Source organism: Hermetia illucens, chromosome 2 (assembly GCF_905115235.1).
Source record: "Hermetia illucens chromosome 2, iHerIll2.2.curated.20191125, whole genome shotgun sequence".
Classification (NCBI taxonomy): Eukaryota; Metazoa; Arthropoda; class Insecta; order Diptera; family Stratiomyidae; genus Hermetia; species Hermetia illucens.
In genome coordinates, this window is record NC_051850.1 from 61,416,635 (window position 1) to 61,433,121 (window position 16,487).

At 38.8% G+C, this 16,487-nt stretch overlaps 1 protein-coding gene across 2 annotated transcripts in view; it reads left to right on the top strand.

Annotated features, from left to right (window-relative positions):
• LOC119648997 (girdin) overlaps positions 1-15,352 on the top strand; it is a 48,133-nt gene extending 32,781 nt beyond the window's left edge. The window contains exons 12-18 of one of the 2 annotated variants that reach the window (XM_038050927.1): positions 1,807-2,294; positions 2,351-2,488; positions 2,544-2,782; positions 2,842-2,917; positions 3,779-3,942; positions 3,999-4,109; positions 14,832-15,352. In XM_038050927.1, coding sequence (XP_037906855.1) covers positions 1,807-2,294; positions 2,351-2,488; positions 2,544-2,782; positions 2,842-2,917; positions 3,779-3,942; positions 3,999-4,109; positions 14,832-15,183 — 1,568 coding nt within the window. In that variant the 3' untranslated portion in view covers positions 15,184-15,352. Of the gene's footprint in view, positions 1-1,806; positions 2,295-2,350; positions 2,489-2,543; positions 2,783-2,841; positions 2,918-2,986; positions 3,055-3,778; positions 3,943-3,998; positions 4,110-14,831 lie in introns of those variants that run through there. The other variant, XM_038050928.1, reaches the window with a different exon arrangement.
• Positions 15,353-16,487: the final 1,135 nt, after the last annotated feature.

Sequence of the window (16,487 nt, forward strand, 5' to 3'; positions counted from 1 at the left end):
GTGGTCAGTATTGCTGAGCCGACTAGTATCCGACATTCAGTCACGACAACAGATCCCTCTGCCACCATTTATGCAGATAGGGACAGTTTTATTGATGTTTATATTCAGTCCAATTCTACCTGCCTCTCTTTCCAAATCTAGAGCCATTTGGCCAAAGTCCTTGACACGGTGAGAGAGCAAACAAATACCATCAACATAGTCTAGGTGTTGGAGGAAAGATGTCATAGTCCATTGAACTCCCCCAAGTCTTCCGAGCAAAGCAGTTATTCATGCTGTCACCGGAAACAAGCAGAAATAACAAGGGAAGGACAACAAGATGGGCTTCGCTTTCGATCTCAAAATCCTTTGAAATTTTACCTCGTTGTAGCACGTGACATTTTGCGTCATAATATGTCGCTCTGCTAATAGCTCGGTACGGTCGATACGGTTAAAAACCATGGGGAAGTATTCTTTCCGCCTCTTCAGTTGCATATCATCGTGAATGTGGAGTCGACAGTAAACGGCCTTCATAGACCGGTATAACTTCTGAAATCATTGCGTTTTGTGGCATCTTCCGTTTCCAAGGCAATTGTAAATTTCCTTTTGTCATGACGCACACTACGCTGAAATTTCCGAGATCTCGCTCGGTATCGAAAAGAGTATAGTAAACGGTGACAGTGATCCTTACGCGAAAAATGGTCTGAAAAAAAAATCAAAAAGCTTTATTTAGTGAGTCAAAGGCTGTCTGGATCTAAGTAATCCATATACAATAGTAACCAAGTGGAGGACAATTGAATATAATTTTTCAGAATTGGAGGTTGCTTTTGTGTGTTTTTTCAATTGCACGCCCGTTCACACGACAAATATGCATGTGTACAAAAAGTAGTAAAAATTTCAGAAGGGTCGGTCTAGTAGTATCGGAGAAATCACTGTCGTGGCATGAAGGATAGTGATTTTGAGAAAAATACGTTTAACGTCTTCGGTTTGTTGGAAACTGTAAGAAATTGGAACCTAAGGCTAATCAGCAATGCCGAATCCATGATGGTTCGAACATTCTCTTTTGAAATTCAATATAATTGTATAATATACTTCTTTTTATTTATCACTCGAACATCTACTTGCATATATAGAGCTAAACACTATTCAAGGAGCGGAGTCTAATGGAGCCACTCGTGACTACGTACATATGGAGCACATTCGTATTAATCGAGCATAATTTATATAATAATAATTTCTATCTATCGTATTTCGCTTCTTTTTTTAATCTATAAAGACTATAACCCCGTTAAATGTCAAAGTGGTCCAAAACTACTAACAAATAGTGCTTCAGTCCCCGTAGAGAAGTGTCCTGTTATTGCCTCAATGTCAATACTTTTTATGTAAGCATTCATTGCATAAGGATGACTAACAAAAGGCAACGCAACAACTACTTGCTTTTCTAAAATAACTTCCGAGACTAGTTCAGCTTCTGTCAGACATTGGAAAACTTCGGATTTCATGATAATGTTCACGGTCGGATGCCGGGTGCTTATATAGTTTCCGATTCCAGAAATTTGTAACATATGGAAGATTTTTAAAACAAATTCTATAGAAACGAAGGGAAGCACAGTTTCTATATTATGTTACCTAAAGCAGAGGAATCTTTATCAGTTTGTATACATAAAATTCACAATCACGTCCAATGGTCTCTAATAAGGAGTGCGAATGTACTGTTTGCAGCAACACATTGTTTAAATAATAATAATTCATTATGTGATGAGTTCATGTTAATGTTGGCATCATTCAAAGTATTTGCTCTGTATTAATCGTTATTGTTATATTTTTCAGACAATGACATTTTGCGGGGGGAGAACGCCAGGTTAAATGTTGACGTATCTACGCTAAGTTCACAAATTACTTCGCTCAATACACAGCATGTAGCGCTTCAACTTGCCAACTCACAACTAGCAGCGGACAAGGATGCCTTAATGAAGCAAATAGAATCGATGAAGCAAAACCACAAAGTAGTTCTACAGGACCAAGTGACCTTACAGTGCCTACACGACCAACTTAGTGTCGAATATGAGTCTTTAAATAAAGATAAAGAAGCCTTAAAGTCGGTTGTACGAGACCTTCGAAACGAAAATCGTGATTTGAAGGAGAAAACAGCGGGTCTTGAAAAGAAGTTGGCCGATCTGCGAACAGAAATGACAACAATGAAATCAAGTACGGATGATCTAGCTATTTTACGGGCAGAACATTCTAAACTCACTGACGACTTTAGAAACTTATTTGCTACAAGTGACCGCTTTAAAAATGAGTACAAAAATATTCAGGTATATCAATCAGTCTATGAAGGGTGGTAGTTGATAAATAAATTATATTTCAAAAGGAACAATACAAAATGCTTAGAGCTGAGCACGGACGACTCAAACTGCAGAACACAGAATTGACCGGGGAGCTGAATATAAGGATAGATCAGTTGAATAGTTTAGAAATCGAATACGCAAAAGTAGTGCAACGTTGTGATGTAAATATTAACCCTCTTGTTGGTCTGCAGAATATTTGACATTAACATATTTCAGATGCTCTTGCAAATGAATTCAAACCTAGATACTGATCGCAAGACGTTGATGGATAACGTTTCACAATTATTAACCCAATACCATGAATTGCTTACACATTCATTAGAAGATAAACAGCATTATCATGACGAAGAGAAAAACTATACGGACAGGGTGAATAGCTTAAACAGGCAGAAGGAAAAATTGGAGGAAAAGATTATGGAGCACTACAAAAAGTCGGAAAGCTGTGCTCCCAAAAAGTAATTTCTTGTGTTTTAGAATTAGGATGGAGTTGATATAGCTGATTTTATTTCAACAGGAAAGCGTTTGGCAGTAGTTTCGTTAAGCGAGTCAAAAAAGCCAGCACAGATCTCATGAATAAAGTTCCGAGTCGGGTAAGTTCACATACAACAACCGTTTAATTAATAAGAGTTCGGATTTAAAGTACAACGTATTACTTTTAGTTAATGGTGATTTCTTTACAATGAAGATGATTTTATGATTATGTATTAAAGGCAATGTTTCTTCAATTGAACATTTGTTTTGGTGCAATTGTCGGTTCAAATTTTCAGAAAAAAATTGGGTTTCATTCTGTGAAGACAAACATTTGCTAATTGGCAGAACAATGATCGTTCTTTGCTATTTGTTCTATTTTTCAATGAATTGGTGAAGAGAAATTATATTTTTTGATAATTTGTCTTATGGAGTTTCACTGGTAGGTTTCGACATTACTGGGGCACAAAATATACGTGAACCGTATGAAGATATTTCTAGAATTTCTAAAGATTAAAAAAGAAGGGCTTAGCAAAGACATAGAAAAATCTATGATGTTTCAAAGTGGGAAATGATAAAAGTGCATTGATAGCCCACAGTATATTAAATAAATAGGAAATTATAATATTTGAAACTAGAGGAGCAGGTGTGAAAACACGCGCGGCTCAACAATAGTTCACTGGATAAGACACTTTGTATGAAGCAATAAACTCTTTTCAACTCAAAAAAGATGTGAGTGAAGTAAGTTATCATAAATATGAAATTTTGCGTTTGAATTGGCCTCATAAACTAACACAAAAGCTACAGCTTTCTGCTGCTTTAATTGAATACTTTCCATAATATCTGTGATTTGTGCTGAAAAACAGGAAAAAAAAACTAATCGCAAAGTTTCTATTCATGAGCTCTAACACACTCTGCGCTGCTTTATGTTTTCCAATCCAGTCTTTCTGTTCAATTTACTACTGTTCACTTTTGATTTTCAGCATCGACGCTCTTGGATTGATGACGCACGATTGACTCAGTCACAATTTAATCTTGGTTCAGAATCTGGTGGTAATGAGTCCGATAACAGCACGGAAGAGCCCTTATCAATTTCATCTAATTCACATTTAGTGAAAGACCCTTCTTTACGGGAGAAATTTTCAAGGTAAGGTTTTGTGTTTAGAAAAATTGTGATTTTTTTCTGAGATCTTTTTATCGCAGGAGATTGAATGATAGCATAGAAAAACCATTCCTGCGCGAAGGAATAAGGAACAGCTTACAGTCTCCAAGGCGCGAAGAGGCGACGAATTCGCGAAGAAACAGTATGCTAGGGTGAGTACAATTGTATATACACATTGGAAACAGGGGAAAGAAGAAAGACTAATTTTCCTTTATTCATTCCGATTATTGACGGTAACTCCCAAAAGTGTTTTTCCAAATGAAAAATCAATATCAAAATAATGTTAATTTAAAAAAAAACAAGCTAGAAACCAAAAGTTCGGTGCTCCATGTATGAAAGGTAATAGTCGGGTACACGATGGTTTGATTTATAAATCTGAACGAGCTATTCGCAATTCGATGCGGTACTGCCATTTCGTCTATTAGGGAGTACCAATTTGACACAAAAAAGGCGTTGACCTACTGAACTTTGTTAATACATCAGAGGTTCATTAAAGTTTGCCGGTTTGTTTTTAGGCCTGTCAAATTTGATGAATTATCAACTTTTTAAAGACATTAATATAATTTGCATATTTGACCTCTGCTTGCTTTTGGAAATTGCCGCATTAGTAACACTAAACTTCAATGCTAACCGTTTGGCCGAAACACCTTGTTCTAGTTTACTAAGTTGAAGCATTTTTCGATAAGCAAAGACAATTTACGTGTTTTTACAAGCATGTATGCACATATTTTATAACGATTAATCATCATCATCAACGGTGCAACAAGCGGTTTCCGGTCTAGACCTGCCTTAATAAGGAACTCCAGATATCCTGGTTTTGCGCTGAGGTCCACCAACTCGATATCCCTAAAACCGGCCTGGCGTCTTGACCTTCGCTCTCGCTCCATCTTAGGCAGGGTCTGCTTCGTCTTCTTTTTCTACCATAGATATTGCCATTATAGACTTTCCCGGCTGGATCATCCTTATCAATACGGATTAAGTGACCCGCCCACCGTAACCTAACCGGATTTTATCTACAACCAGACGGCCATGGTATCGGTCATAGATTTCGTCGTTATGTAGGCTACGAAATCGTTCATCCTCATGTAGGGGGCCAAGAATTCTTCGTAGGTTTCTTCTCCCGAACGCGGTCAAGAGTTTTTTTTCAGTTTTTCTTGCTAAGAACCCAAGTCTCCGAGGAATACATGAGGACTGGCAAGATCTTTGTCTTGTAGAGTAAGAGCTTTGACCCTATGGTGAGACCGGAACAGTTTATGCAAGCTGAAATAGGCTCTGTTGGCTGCCAACAACCATGCACGGAATTCATTGTCGTAGCTGTTATCGGTTGTGATTTTCGACCGTAGATAGGTGACATTATCAACGGTCTCAACGTTACGGTCTCAACGTTATAGTCTCCTATCTTTATTCTCCCCGTTTGACCAGTGCGGTTTGATGTTGTTGGTTGGCTGGTTTTGGTGCTGACGTTGTCACCATATATTTTGTCTTGCCTTCATTGATGTGCAGCCCAAGATCTCGCGCCGCCAGCTCGATCTGGACTAAGGCAATACGTCTCGGGTCGTTTTTCCCATGATGTCAATATAGTCAGCATAGGCCAGTAGTTGGGTGGACTTAAAAAGGATGGTACCCCTCGCATTTACCTCAGCATCACGGATCACTTTCTCCAGGGGCAGGTTAGAAAGGACGCATGATAAGGCATCCCCTTGTCGTAGACCATTGTTGCTGTCGAATGGTTTGGAAAGTGATCCTGCTGCTTTTATCTGGCTTCGCACATTGTTCAGGGTCAGCCTAGGCAGTTTTATCAATTTCGTTTCAAAATTGAATTAGCCTAGCAAGATAGCTGAGAATATCTTATCGATGGTGCTCAGAAACGTGATAACTCTATAATTGCTGCACTGTGTGATATCCCCCTTTTTATGTATGAGACAGATAATGCCTCGTTGCCAATCGTCAGGCATTGATTCGCTGTCCCATACCTTGAGCACAAGTTGATGAACCACTTGGTTTAGTTTGTCGTCTCGAGTTCACAGACCTGTTGGTTCTCCTAAGCTTCCGTTTTCCGTCTGTGAAGTCGCTTCTCCGCTCGCCGGAGTTCGTGATAAGTCTCCGCGCGTGCCGGCGGCCTTTGATAATGTAACATTACTCGGTATGGAGCATTCTTCCGTCCCGTGTCTAGCTTAAATCCATTATCAAACCAGCCGTTCCGACTATATTTGCGGCTGGGGCCAAGTATGTTTGTGGCCGTATTTATGATAACGTTCTTCAGGTGATTGTGAAGATCATTTGTTGAGATGACAGGCTTCGACGGTTCACTCTCCTGCCTCGTAGAAGGTATGCTTCTCCCACTCTGAAGTCTCCTTTGTAGAGCGTGAACGTTAATGAGGCTTATATTTGTAAATTTGCTCGCAAGCGCAGGGTGTATAGCCGTTCGCTTATGTTTTCAAAGCCGATAACAGCAGGTTTAATTTTTTGGCTGACTAAAAAATCTACTCCGAGCACATGGTTTACTGGATGGCCGCTATAATATATGGTGTAGCGACTCTTATCCAGAAAACCGGTTCCTGTCCAACGCATCTCCTGCAACGCTGTTACATCAGTCCTATATTGGGACAGGGTATCGGCTGGCTGCTTGGCAGCTCCACCTCTGAACAGGGAGCGCACGTTCTATGAGAAAATGCGGAAATTGTTATTCCATTGTTGTTACCGGGTTCGTCGTTGCTCCTGATGTGGCTTCGTAACAAGTTGTGTTCCATATAGGGTAGTCAGTCCTACCCATCGCCCAACCTGGAGGACCAGTTGGTACAATTTGTTCCGTTTTTAGTCGCGGGAAACTCGCCTTCATCCTCCGTCTGCAGTTTTTCGTTAAGAAAGCTCCCAGCGATCACCACGTGGAGGTGGAGATAGGGTTTGGTAGTAGAGCTGTTGGTGTTGGTTCAGTAGGCGTTTCCCAGGTTTTATGCTTCATGGTGGGTACCAATCCACGATTAATGCCGACTACAGTTACGCTCTATTGTTTCTTGTGCACATCCAGATATTGATAATCAGCAACCAAATTGAATAAAAGACTTTGAAAAGTTAAAGAAAAAATTAACTTTTTAAAGTCTTCTGTGGTGACGGAAGCCTAGTTAACTTTTCCGTATATTTAACTTTTGTGAGTCTCCACTGTAATAGAAGGATTTCCGCCAAACTTTCCAGGGGACTGCTCCTTACTAAAGCCTATATTAACTCAAAATTTTACGCGTCTAGGATCAAGTTAAGGGGGATTCGCAATAACTTTTGAAAATATATTAATATACTATTATTAACTTTATTCTAACAGATATCGAAACGGAGGATATTTCGAAGCCAAGACTTCATATAGAGCCATTAACATGATTTTTTCAGGTAGTGGATACTGTCTAAAAGTAGCCTCCTAATTTCAATGACCCTTTTACGACCTCCTCGTTCCACCACTTTGCAATCGGCTTTAAAATTAATTTGGAAAGTACTAATCGAGATCTTTCGGCACTTGTTTTTCGTGATTGCTGCGATTTAATTTTGGATATTTTGCTTTGATTGATCCTGAGAGGTAGAATTGTTTTTGTATAGCTTTGATATAAGGTTACCCCACCAGAAAAAAAATCAATTGGTATCAAATCAGGGCGCCAATTAATTAATTTTCGTGTCAACATCGCGCTCCAAAGAGTGATTTTTGATGTATGAAATGATGTTTCATATCCAACGACTCCAATAACGGCAACTTTGTTTGCTAACGTGGTCGTTCGAGCGAACATGTTCCTCACCCGAGAACAAAATGCTGTTGAAAGACGAAAATCTTTCATTAATTTTTTAATTAAGTTAAACTTAAATAAATAAATAAACTGTATCTTCTAGGATTGGAGACACAAGTCTCTATGCATCATGCGAAGTAGGGAACTTTTAGGAACATTTAAAATACTTACCCTGTTGTGAACCGGCAGAGCGGGTATCGCTCTAATTGAGAATATCAAATAAAAATTTTCGATTAGTACTTCCCCAAACTGATATTAGTTTTGACATGGATTGCAAATTGCGCGAGTAAGGAGCGAAAATATGCACATTTAAAGTGAAACAGGACTCATTTTCCGAAACTAACCAACCCAAAAATGAAAACAATCAGGGTGATGCACTTATATGAAATCTAGGCCTCAAAATATGTGTCATTCCGATATATGCTCAAATAAACTTATTAATAGTGTATTACCAATTTTTAGAACTTTATTGATAAGCCCTCCTTAAGTTCATCCTAGGTGCACTAAATGCACCAGTATCACGCATACGGCTGCCAAGTTTTCGTGAAAATCCGCCTACTAGTGTCAAAGTCATAGCAGTTCAAACTTATCAATTTCGGGTGAATTTACTACATCTGAAACTTTGCAAGTGCAACAAGAATAATTGACATTCGAGCGACCTTAATAGGTCTCATATATGAAGAAGCCCTTTACCCTTTGCTACTATTAGGTGAACCCTTTTTGTATCTGTTTTTTGGTGAAGGTCTGCATTATTTGCTAACAATGTAGAATCCTAGTGTGAAGCGCATGGAATTAGCTATAATCTGTAGAGTACATTGCAAAGCCGTTTATTTGTGTAAATAGCAGCTGACGTAGTTAAATTTTAAATTATTATGGAAGTGTAACTACCACATTATGCAAGTTCCTGACGCAGGGAAACACAAAACCTTTTAACCTGGACGCTTCAAGCTTCTACATTGCATTTTCCGGATTGGAAGATATCTTTCTTATCTTCTACCAAACACATGAATGGGAATCTGAGAATCAGAAGGCATTGCAAAAACTGGATGTAGTTTTCCAAATAACTACTTCAATGCGCGGTGCCACACACGTCCGTTGCTTCCTCATAAATCTAAACGAATTAGTCGATGAGCTGATCTAGTTGTAGTGCTCTGAATATATAAATCCAAGGGCTGCAAATTGAGTTATGTATTTAAAGGTTCCCCGGATGTCGAGCACGATCGAAGCATATGCTCTAGGAGATTTCCTGGTGTAGAAGCGGTTATTTGCGGTTGGCCCCCTTGTAAGAGTTTCATGGTGGTTTTGGTTGTGTAAATATCGCGGGCAGAGTTTCTTGTGAAGTGTGGTAGAGGTGTTAGATAGCCTTTACAACGACAGGTATGAATGCTGAAGCTGTACTCAGTATAAAACAATAAAACAACCCGTGTTCGAAGAGGACCATGGGATTGTGCCACAGCAGATACATTAAATTCCAATTCGCACAGTAGTAATTCGATGAATATACTCCACAGAAGTGGCAATAGCATACCTCTTTAGGGCAGCATTTCGATCTGTCCAGTAACGATTAATACCTCCTTCAGTATCGCTGTAGAGAGTGTTGGCATATTACGAATACAAATTAATTCGTACCATGATTTTCTATGAAAACGAATACGAATATATTGATATTCGAAAAGGTGATTATTATTGTATTTAGACAAGTGAATACGAATACGGCTGTATTTTCACGTCCAAAAGTGAAAAGAGACATATTCGTTTTTACGAATACGAATACGAATTCTGTTGCATTCATATTTCCACGTGCGTACATGAATTTTTTTGTATTGCCTGGATAGCAAATATTAGCGTCTTAATGATCTGATCATGTTGTACGTATGTATTGGGGGGTCGGACTTAATATGCAATAAGAAAATTAAAAGGTTGTGCAGGTATAGACAAAAAAGTATGTACTTATAAACTTGTTTTGTGACGAGAAAGTAAAAATATGTTCTTCCTCTTCTGTGCTTGCCTCAGTTGAATGTCTGTTTCTGTATCAGACAAATCAGGAGTGAAACAATATCTTTATCTTTAGGGGCTTATTACTTCTAAAATGATTTGATAAACCAAGAGACTCAAGTGTGCAAGAAAACCATTTCATTTTGTTTATCGAAGTGGCCAGATTTCTCTTATTTTGCACCGAATCTTTTGCATGTTTTCCAGAATAATAGAGAGTCTGAGATATCTTCTGCAATCCTTTCAGTTTCTGTGAAACATTCCATAGCTTGTAGACACTCATTGGTTTGAAATCCTCGTTTGAACAATGTCGGCATTATCATTCGTACCTTGTGCAAATCAACAACTATTACACGTTCACTTTTTAGGACATAACATAAGCACAACTGAAATAGAAAAATAACTACAATACATTCTGGACTACACTTAAACATGGAATTCAATAAAATCATCAGAAATATTAAAACAACATTAACCCTGTATTATGTCTTAATACTTCTGGTTCCACAGAGTACGGTCTTCCTTACTCACAGAAATACAATTGACGACGCGCTAAAATCAAAACTATGCATAAATATAATACATCAAGACTTAGTTTTTGTATGTGTATGTTTATAATCCGGAATAATTCCAATGCTGCGGCTGTTGGCAAGAAAGTCGCTACTTTGCACAAATGGACGGAAAGTCATTAATGTTTGCCCACAACCGTGAACTAGAGGTCACGTCGCAAAAAATAATACTGCTAGTGAAAGTTCACTGCTTAAAGTTTCTGCAAGCACTTGATTTCCGCCTATGCCTAAAAATAGCACAATACCTTACTTATAAAATGTTTTAGCAAAGAATCCATTTTGTTTTTTCTTTCCACGGTCTATTTTCTGGGTTGGATCATCTTAATAATATGGATTAAGTGACCCACCCACCACGGCCTAATGAGCCATATATTATCCACAACAAAACCCAAATCTCCGAGGAATACACGAGGACTGGCAAGATCATTGCCTTGTAAAGTAGAAGCTTGGTCCCTATAGTGAGATGTTTCGAGCGCAACGGTTTTTGTAAGTTGAAATATGCTCTGTTTGCTGCCAACAACCGTACGCTCATTTCGTTTTCATTGCTGCTACGGGTTGTAATTTTTGACCCTAAGCATTAATGGTCTCAAAGTTGTGGTCTCCTATTTTTATTGTTGTCGTTCGTTTGATGTTGTTGGTTCATCGGTTTTTGGGCCTGACATTGCCACCATATATTTCCTCTTGCCGTCATGGATGTGCAGCCCAAAATCTCGCGCCGCCTTCTCGATCTGGATCAAGTTGTAGGAAGCAGTTTGTACGTTTGGACCATTCTTCTCATGATATTGATATCGTGAGCATAGGCCAGTGGTTTTGTGGACTTAAAGAGGGTGACGCCTAACGCATTTACCTGTACATCATGAATCAGTTTTACCAGGGCCAGGTTAAAAGGCATCTTCTTTTTTTAGACCGCCTCGAAGTCGATGGAAAGATGATGGTAGTCTCCTGTGTTGATTATTTTGAGTTGACCAGTACAATTTAATGTGGTTTTCGCTTATCTTTACTAATATTCAGCGCCTCCTCTCACGCCGCCTGGTCGATTTGAATGAAGGCTGTTTATACATCTCAGGTTGTTCTTTCCATTATGTCGATATCGTCGGCATAAGCCCGTAGTTATGTGGACTTGAAGAGGATGGTGCCTTTCGCATTTACATTAGCATCGTAGATCATTTTTACTAAGGTTAGGTTAAAACAAGTCGAGAAACCGGAAGCTGGCCGCTTCAGGTATGAAAGGTTTTGTGTATTTCTTTTATAGAGACATTTGAGTGTGGATTTGTCCCATTAGTACGTAACACGTAATATACGCATATATTATGTGACAATATCTACTTTCCGGTGATATTGGCTTTCAAAATCTTGAATTTGCAAAGAAGTGACCTATTATAACTTTGCTAGTAATAGTGCGATTTCCACCAAACTGGTAGGATCAGGCTCTATATTATAAATTGAAATAATAAAAACTTGTTGTTTCTTTTTCGTTGGTGTGGATATTTATTCTTGCAAATACCGATATTTCGGGAACCACTTGTTCCCTTCATCAGTGCTTTGTTATCAGTGCTAACAAAGCACTGATGAAGGGACCACTTGTTTCCTTCATCAGTGCTAACAAAGCACTGATGAAGGGACCACTTGTTTCCTTCATCAGTACTAACAAAGCACTGATGAAGGGGACAAGTGGTTCCCGAAATATCGGTATTTGCAAGAATAAATATCCACACCAATGAAAAAGAAACAACAAGTTTTTATTATTTCAATTAATTAATCGTTGGAAACACCGCATAATTTCACTCAGATCTATTTTGCTGCTACATTACTGCAAAATTTCGTAGTGCTAGGATGGACTTAAGGGGGTTCCACAGCCAATTACTGAAAATTATAAAAATATACTATTATTAACTTTATTTGAAGGGATATCGGTATGGAAGGTATTTCGGAGCATTTGGTGTCAATCGCTGCTACAGTCTCCGAGAAAAATACGTGTGACGGATAGACAGACAGATAGTAACCCGATTTTAATAAGGTTTTGTTTTACACAAAACCTTAAAAGGATGCATGATAAGGCATCTCGAGAGTGATCCTGCTACTTTTATCTAGCCTCGCACATTGGTTAAGTTCAGCCTAGTCACTCTTATCGATTTGGTCGGTCGAGATACCGGCTTTGTACAGTTTTATTCTAACAGAATAGCCCATGAGTCCCAGTTTGTCGTAAAAGGCTAGTAAATGGGATAAACATTTTTGGGCGAATTTCGAAGCTTTGTTACCGAAGCGTCAACAGTGCCTTGGATAGGGCTATGACTTTTAGCATTCGAAAATAGTTGATGAATATTTTCTGAAATTTGTATACCCTCCTTGATAGCGGCAACGAGCCCTCTAGAATCGGGCAGGCTTCCTAATAGTGGCGTTGTGGTAGTGTTCGGGCGTGGGATGAGAACGTACTTTCTCGACGGTGAGCGGTTTATAGATTTCTGTGTCTCTCACTCCCCGCCATCAAAGGTACATCTTTCGGGCGCAAGGTCAATTGAGTTTCGACTAACGAGCAGTAAACATGGATTCAGATTGACTACATCGCGATCAACAGTAGATTTAGGAGTTGTCCGCTAAATGTGCTTAACAAAAGAGGTTTTGACATCGACCTTCGAAGGAACTGTCATTTGATGGACATCATAAGACCTGGCTGAGTGCAAATATATGGAGGCGGTTCAATAACATAAGCTTCTGATAAGTTTGTTGATCGCTTCAAATGGAGGCATGCGTGACACGCTAGATTTCCATTACGATGGAAAAGTACGTGATGTGTAACCTAGTGTCCATCGTGACAAAGAAATGTCGGCAGCGTAAATAGGAAGTGCATCTGGAATGCTTTATGTAGAAGGAGCACATCAAAGAAATGTATGGTCATTATCAGAATGACGCGCGAAATGTCACGTGCTCTATTGAGGTATAATGTCGGATTACTTTGAAGTCCAAAGCGGAGTCCGCCTGAGCTGCATTCTGTAATCGCTGATATTTCTTCTGGTTATCGACCACGTCTTTGCCAAGAGGTTTAACGGACAATGTCATCTTTTGTCAAGCACTTCGGTTATGCGGACGACCTCTTCTTGCTCTCTCATCTAGTCATGGAACTTGGCCAAATGCCTCTGTCCTTGGAAAAGGAAGCAAACCAGAGTCGGTAAAGACAAATACTAACAAAACAAGGGTTCTCAATCTGAGTGGTCATCGCGCTCTTTCTATTTTAATTATGGACAGAATATCGAAGACGTTGTTTTTGCCGGAAAAAGGAATTAAAAATTATTCAGTCAAAAATTTTTTATAGCGCTTCAAACCTTGAAGACTGCTTGTTGTCCACAATTACCAACTATGCTATACTAAACTACTGTTGTACACTTCCATTTACTCCGGATCAACTAATTAGAATTATACGTAAAATCCACTGCTAAAAAATATTGATGAGAATATAGACTTTATTCTTGTCCATTTCGTAAAATTTCACTTTCTAATTGCCCTTTTTAAGGTTTTGTGTAAACACATTGACACCAAATTTGGTAGAAAAATGGGAACTGTGAACGCTCACGCGTATAGTGAGTACATCCTTTTACGACGAATTTAAGGGGGAGTCGCCATACATGCAAAAGGGGGGTGTAAATTTCTTTTTCATCAAATATAGTCATGGGGGGTATCAAATTAAAGGTCTCGGTTAGTACTTCTCGAAGCCGGGGTTAGTTCTGACTTTTGCTGAAAAGGTGGGGAGTGCGGGGGGTTGAAAGTGGTCATTTTTTTTAACGAATCCATTCTCAGAAACTACCGAACCGAAAAGTCTAAAAAAAATCAGGGGGCTGCTACTGTATGGTGCCTAGGCTCCGAAATACCCTCCATGCCGATACCTATTCAAATAAAGTTAATAATAGTACATTACTATAATTTTTAGTAATTGGCAGGAAAACCCCCCTTAAGTTCATCCTAGAAAATTTTGCAGCAATGTAGGCTACAGTATAGATGATCCTGCCAAATTTAGTGAAAATCCCACTATTACTGACAAAGTTATATTAGGTCAAAACTATCGCTCCTCTGCAAATTCAAGACTATGAATGTCAATATCACTTCAAAGTGGCTATTTTCACATAATATATGCATATTTTACGTGCTACATGCTAATGGGACAAATGCACACTCAAATATCTTCATAAAAGAAATACACAAAACCTTTCATACCTGAAGCGCTTCCGGTTTCCCGACTTGTTTTGTTCTTAAGTGGAGATATATTAAGCTAAGATCAAAATTCTGAACTCTCGTCAACTCACGATTCAGTCAATCACCAGAAGACATAAAGTTATAAACTAAAGTCAAATCAATTTACGCATAGCCTTCGACAAAAACAGAAATTTAAGTTCAGAACTTGCCCATTTTGGTTATTTCCACTAAGATACGAAAAGAAGGGGTTCAAGCATAAATGCCTCCTAAAAAAATGGCGATGAATCGTTTCCTCTTTCCAAATAATTATATTCTTTAAAAAAAAATTAATTGAACGGTATTTTCAATTTTTCAATTCTAGATTAGAACCCCCGGATGTGACCGGCAGCAGTCTAACACTTGGAACAGCGGGAAGTCGAAGAACTGTTTATTTAATAGACGAAAATCAGAAAATATCCGAAACGGGGTCCAATAATACATCCGATGCCCCAACCCCAACCAATAATCCAAATGAAAACCAATCTACGTATCTAATATATAATCGAATCAATACAATGATTGGTGGCGCTGGTGGAGTGGCGCCCGACAGCCCCCAGCCAAGTGGAAGCAATGGAATCAGCAGTCCCCACGCTATGGCTGAAGACAAATCAACGACGAGGAAACGAGAAGAGGAGAAAACCAGCAGTATTTGGTATGAGTATGGTTGCGTGTAATTATGGGGAATTATATTTTAATAATTCGAGCTTGTTTGTAATATAAAAAGTATTAAGTTAGATGTTTATAATTTCGCATTTGAGGTTTTTATACGACTTTGTAATATTTAGCTGAACTTCTTTCAAATGCCTGAGAGCGAATAAATTTTTGTATTTGTTACCAATGAAACGATTCTTTTAATGCGATGAAGGTTAGATAACGGAGTGAACTGAGTGTTCGTTAACAATGTCTGGAATAGGAGATTACATGGCCGCCTAAAACCCTTGGGAAGAAGTCGAGAATTATCGCTTCACAAATTCTGTTGTATTTACACTTATTTACCGCCACCATTTCTCGTTTGCAATATAACACCATCCCAAATGTATATTTATCGAATCACAAACAGATATTTTGAAGTCAAATAATTCCACATGGCACTTTTTATCGGAAAATAGCATGCAAGATCTAAATCGACTTCATCCCACACAACACCACACTATATCTAGACACTGGCGACTCTCTTTACATAAGGTCGTTCTTAATATCATGCTCATCACACCTAAACGACCAAGTAAAGACTGATGATGGCTTGGGAAATCCGAATATTAGAAATTGTCACAAAGATTCATAAAAATGTAGTTAAATACATTAATCTGGCGTCCAAATGCAGTTCAAATTTATTATAGTTGAATAATTGTTAAGAAGGTACCGAAAAATATTGGTTTGGGGAAACTAAAGCAATCAATCAATATCATTATTTCAATCCCTGTCATGTGAGCTGGGGCTTAAGAGTACATTCAAAGTCATCCCTTCTTGTCGTAAAAGGCAATTGAAAGGGATAGAATTTGTGTGCTGCAACCAGCAAATTTAGAAACTACTGCTACTGAAACGTCAACAACGCTTCGGATAGAGATAACTTTTGGCTATCGAAAACGCGCTATGATTAGTTTCTGGAATGTGCGCGCGCTTCTCCACAACGGCAGCGAGGGTCCCCAGAATGCTCGCTTTCTCTACCTCGGGTGAGTATTCCAACGACATAAGCTAGACATTCTGGGCCGGAGGAGATCCTGGACAAACAAACTTTCGACATGGTGTTTGCGAGGTTATTCACCAGCGTCAGTAAGGCCGCTAAACACCAAGGTACTCAGACCAAGACCCCACAAAAAAATATCCATAAAACAAAATCGAAAGACTCGAGTACAACCCCTCACCATCGAAGAGTACTCTAGACGTCAAGCTGCAACCCACAACTAATCAAACGTCAACAACGGACAGGCGGCCCTAAAATTATCAATATGAAATTACCAGCAGCTGACAATAAGAT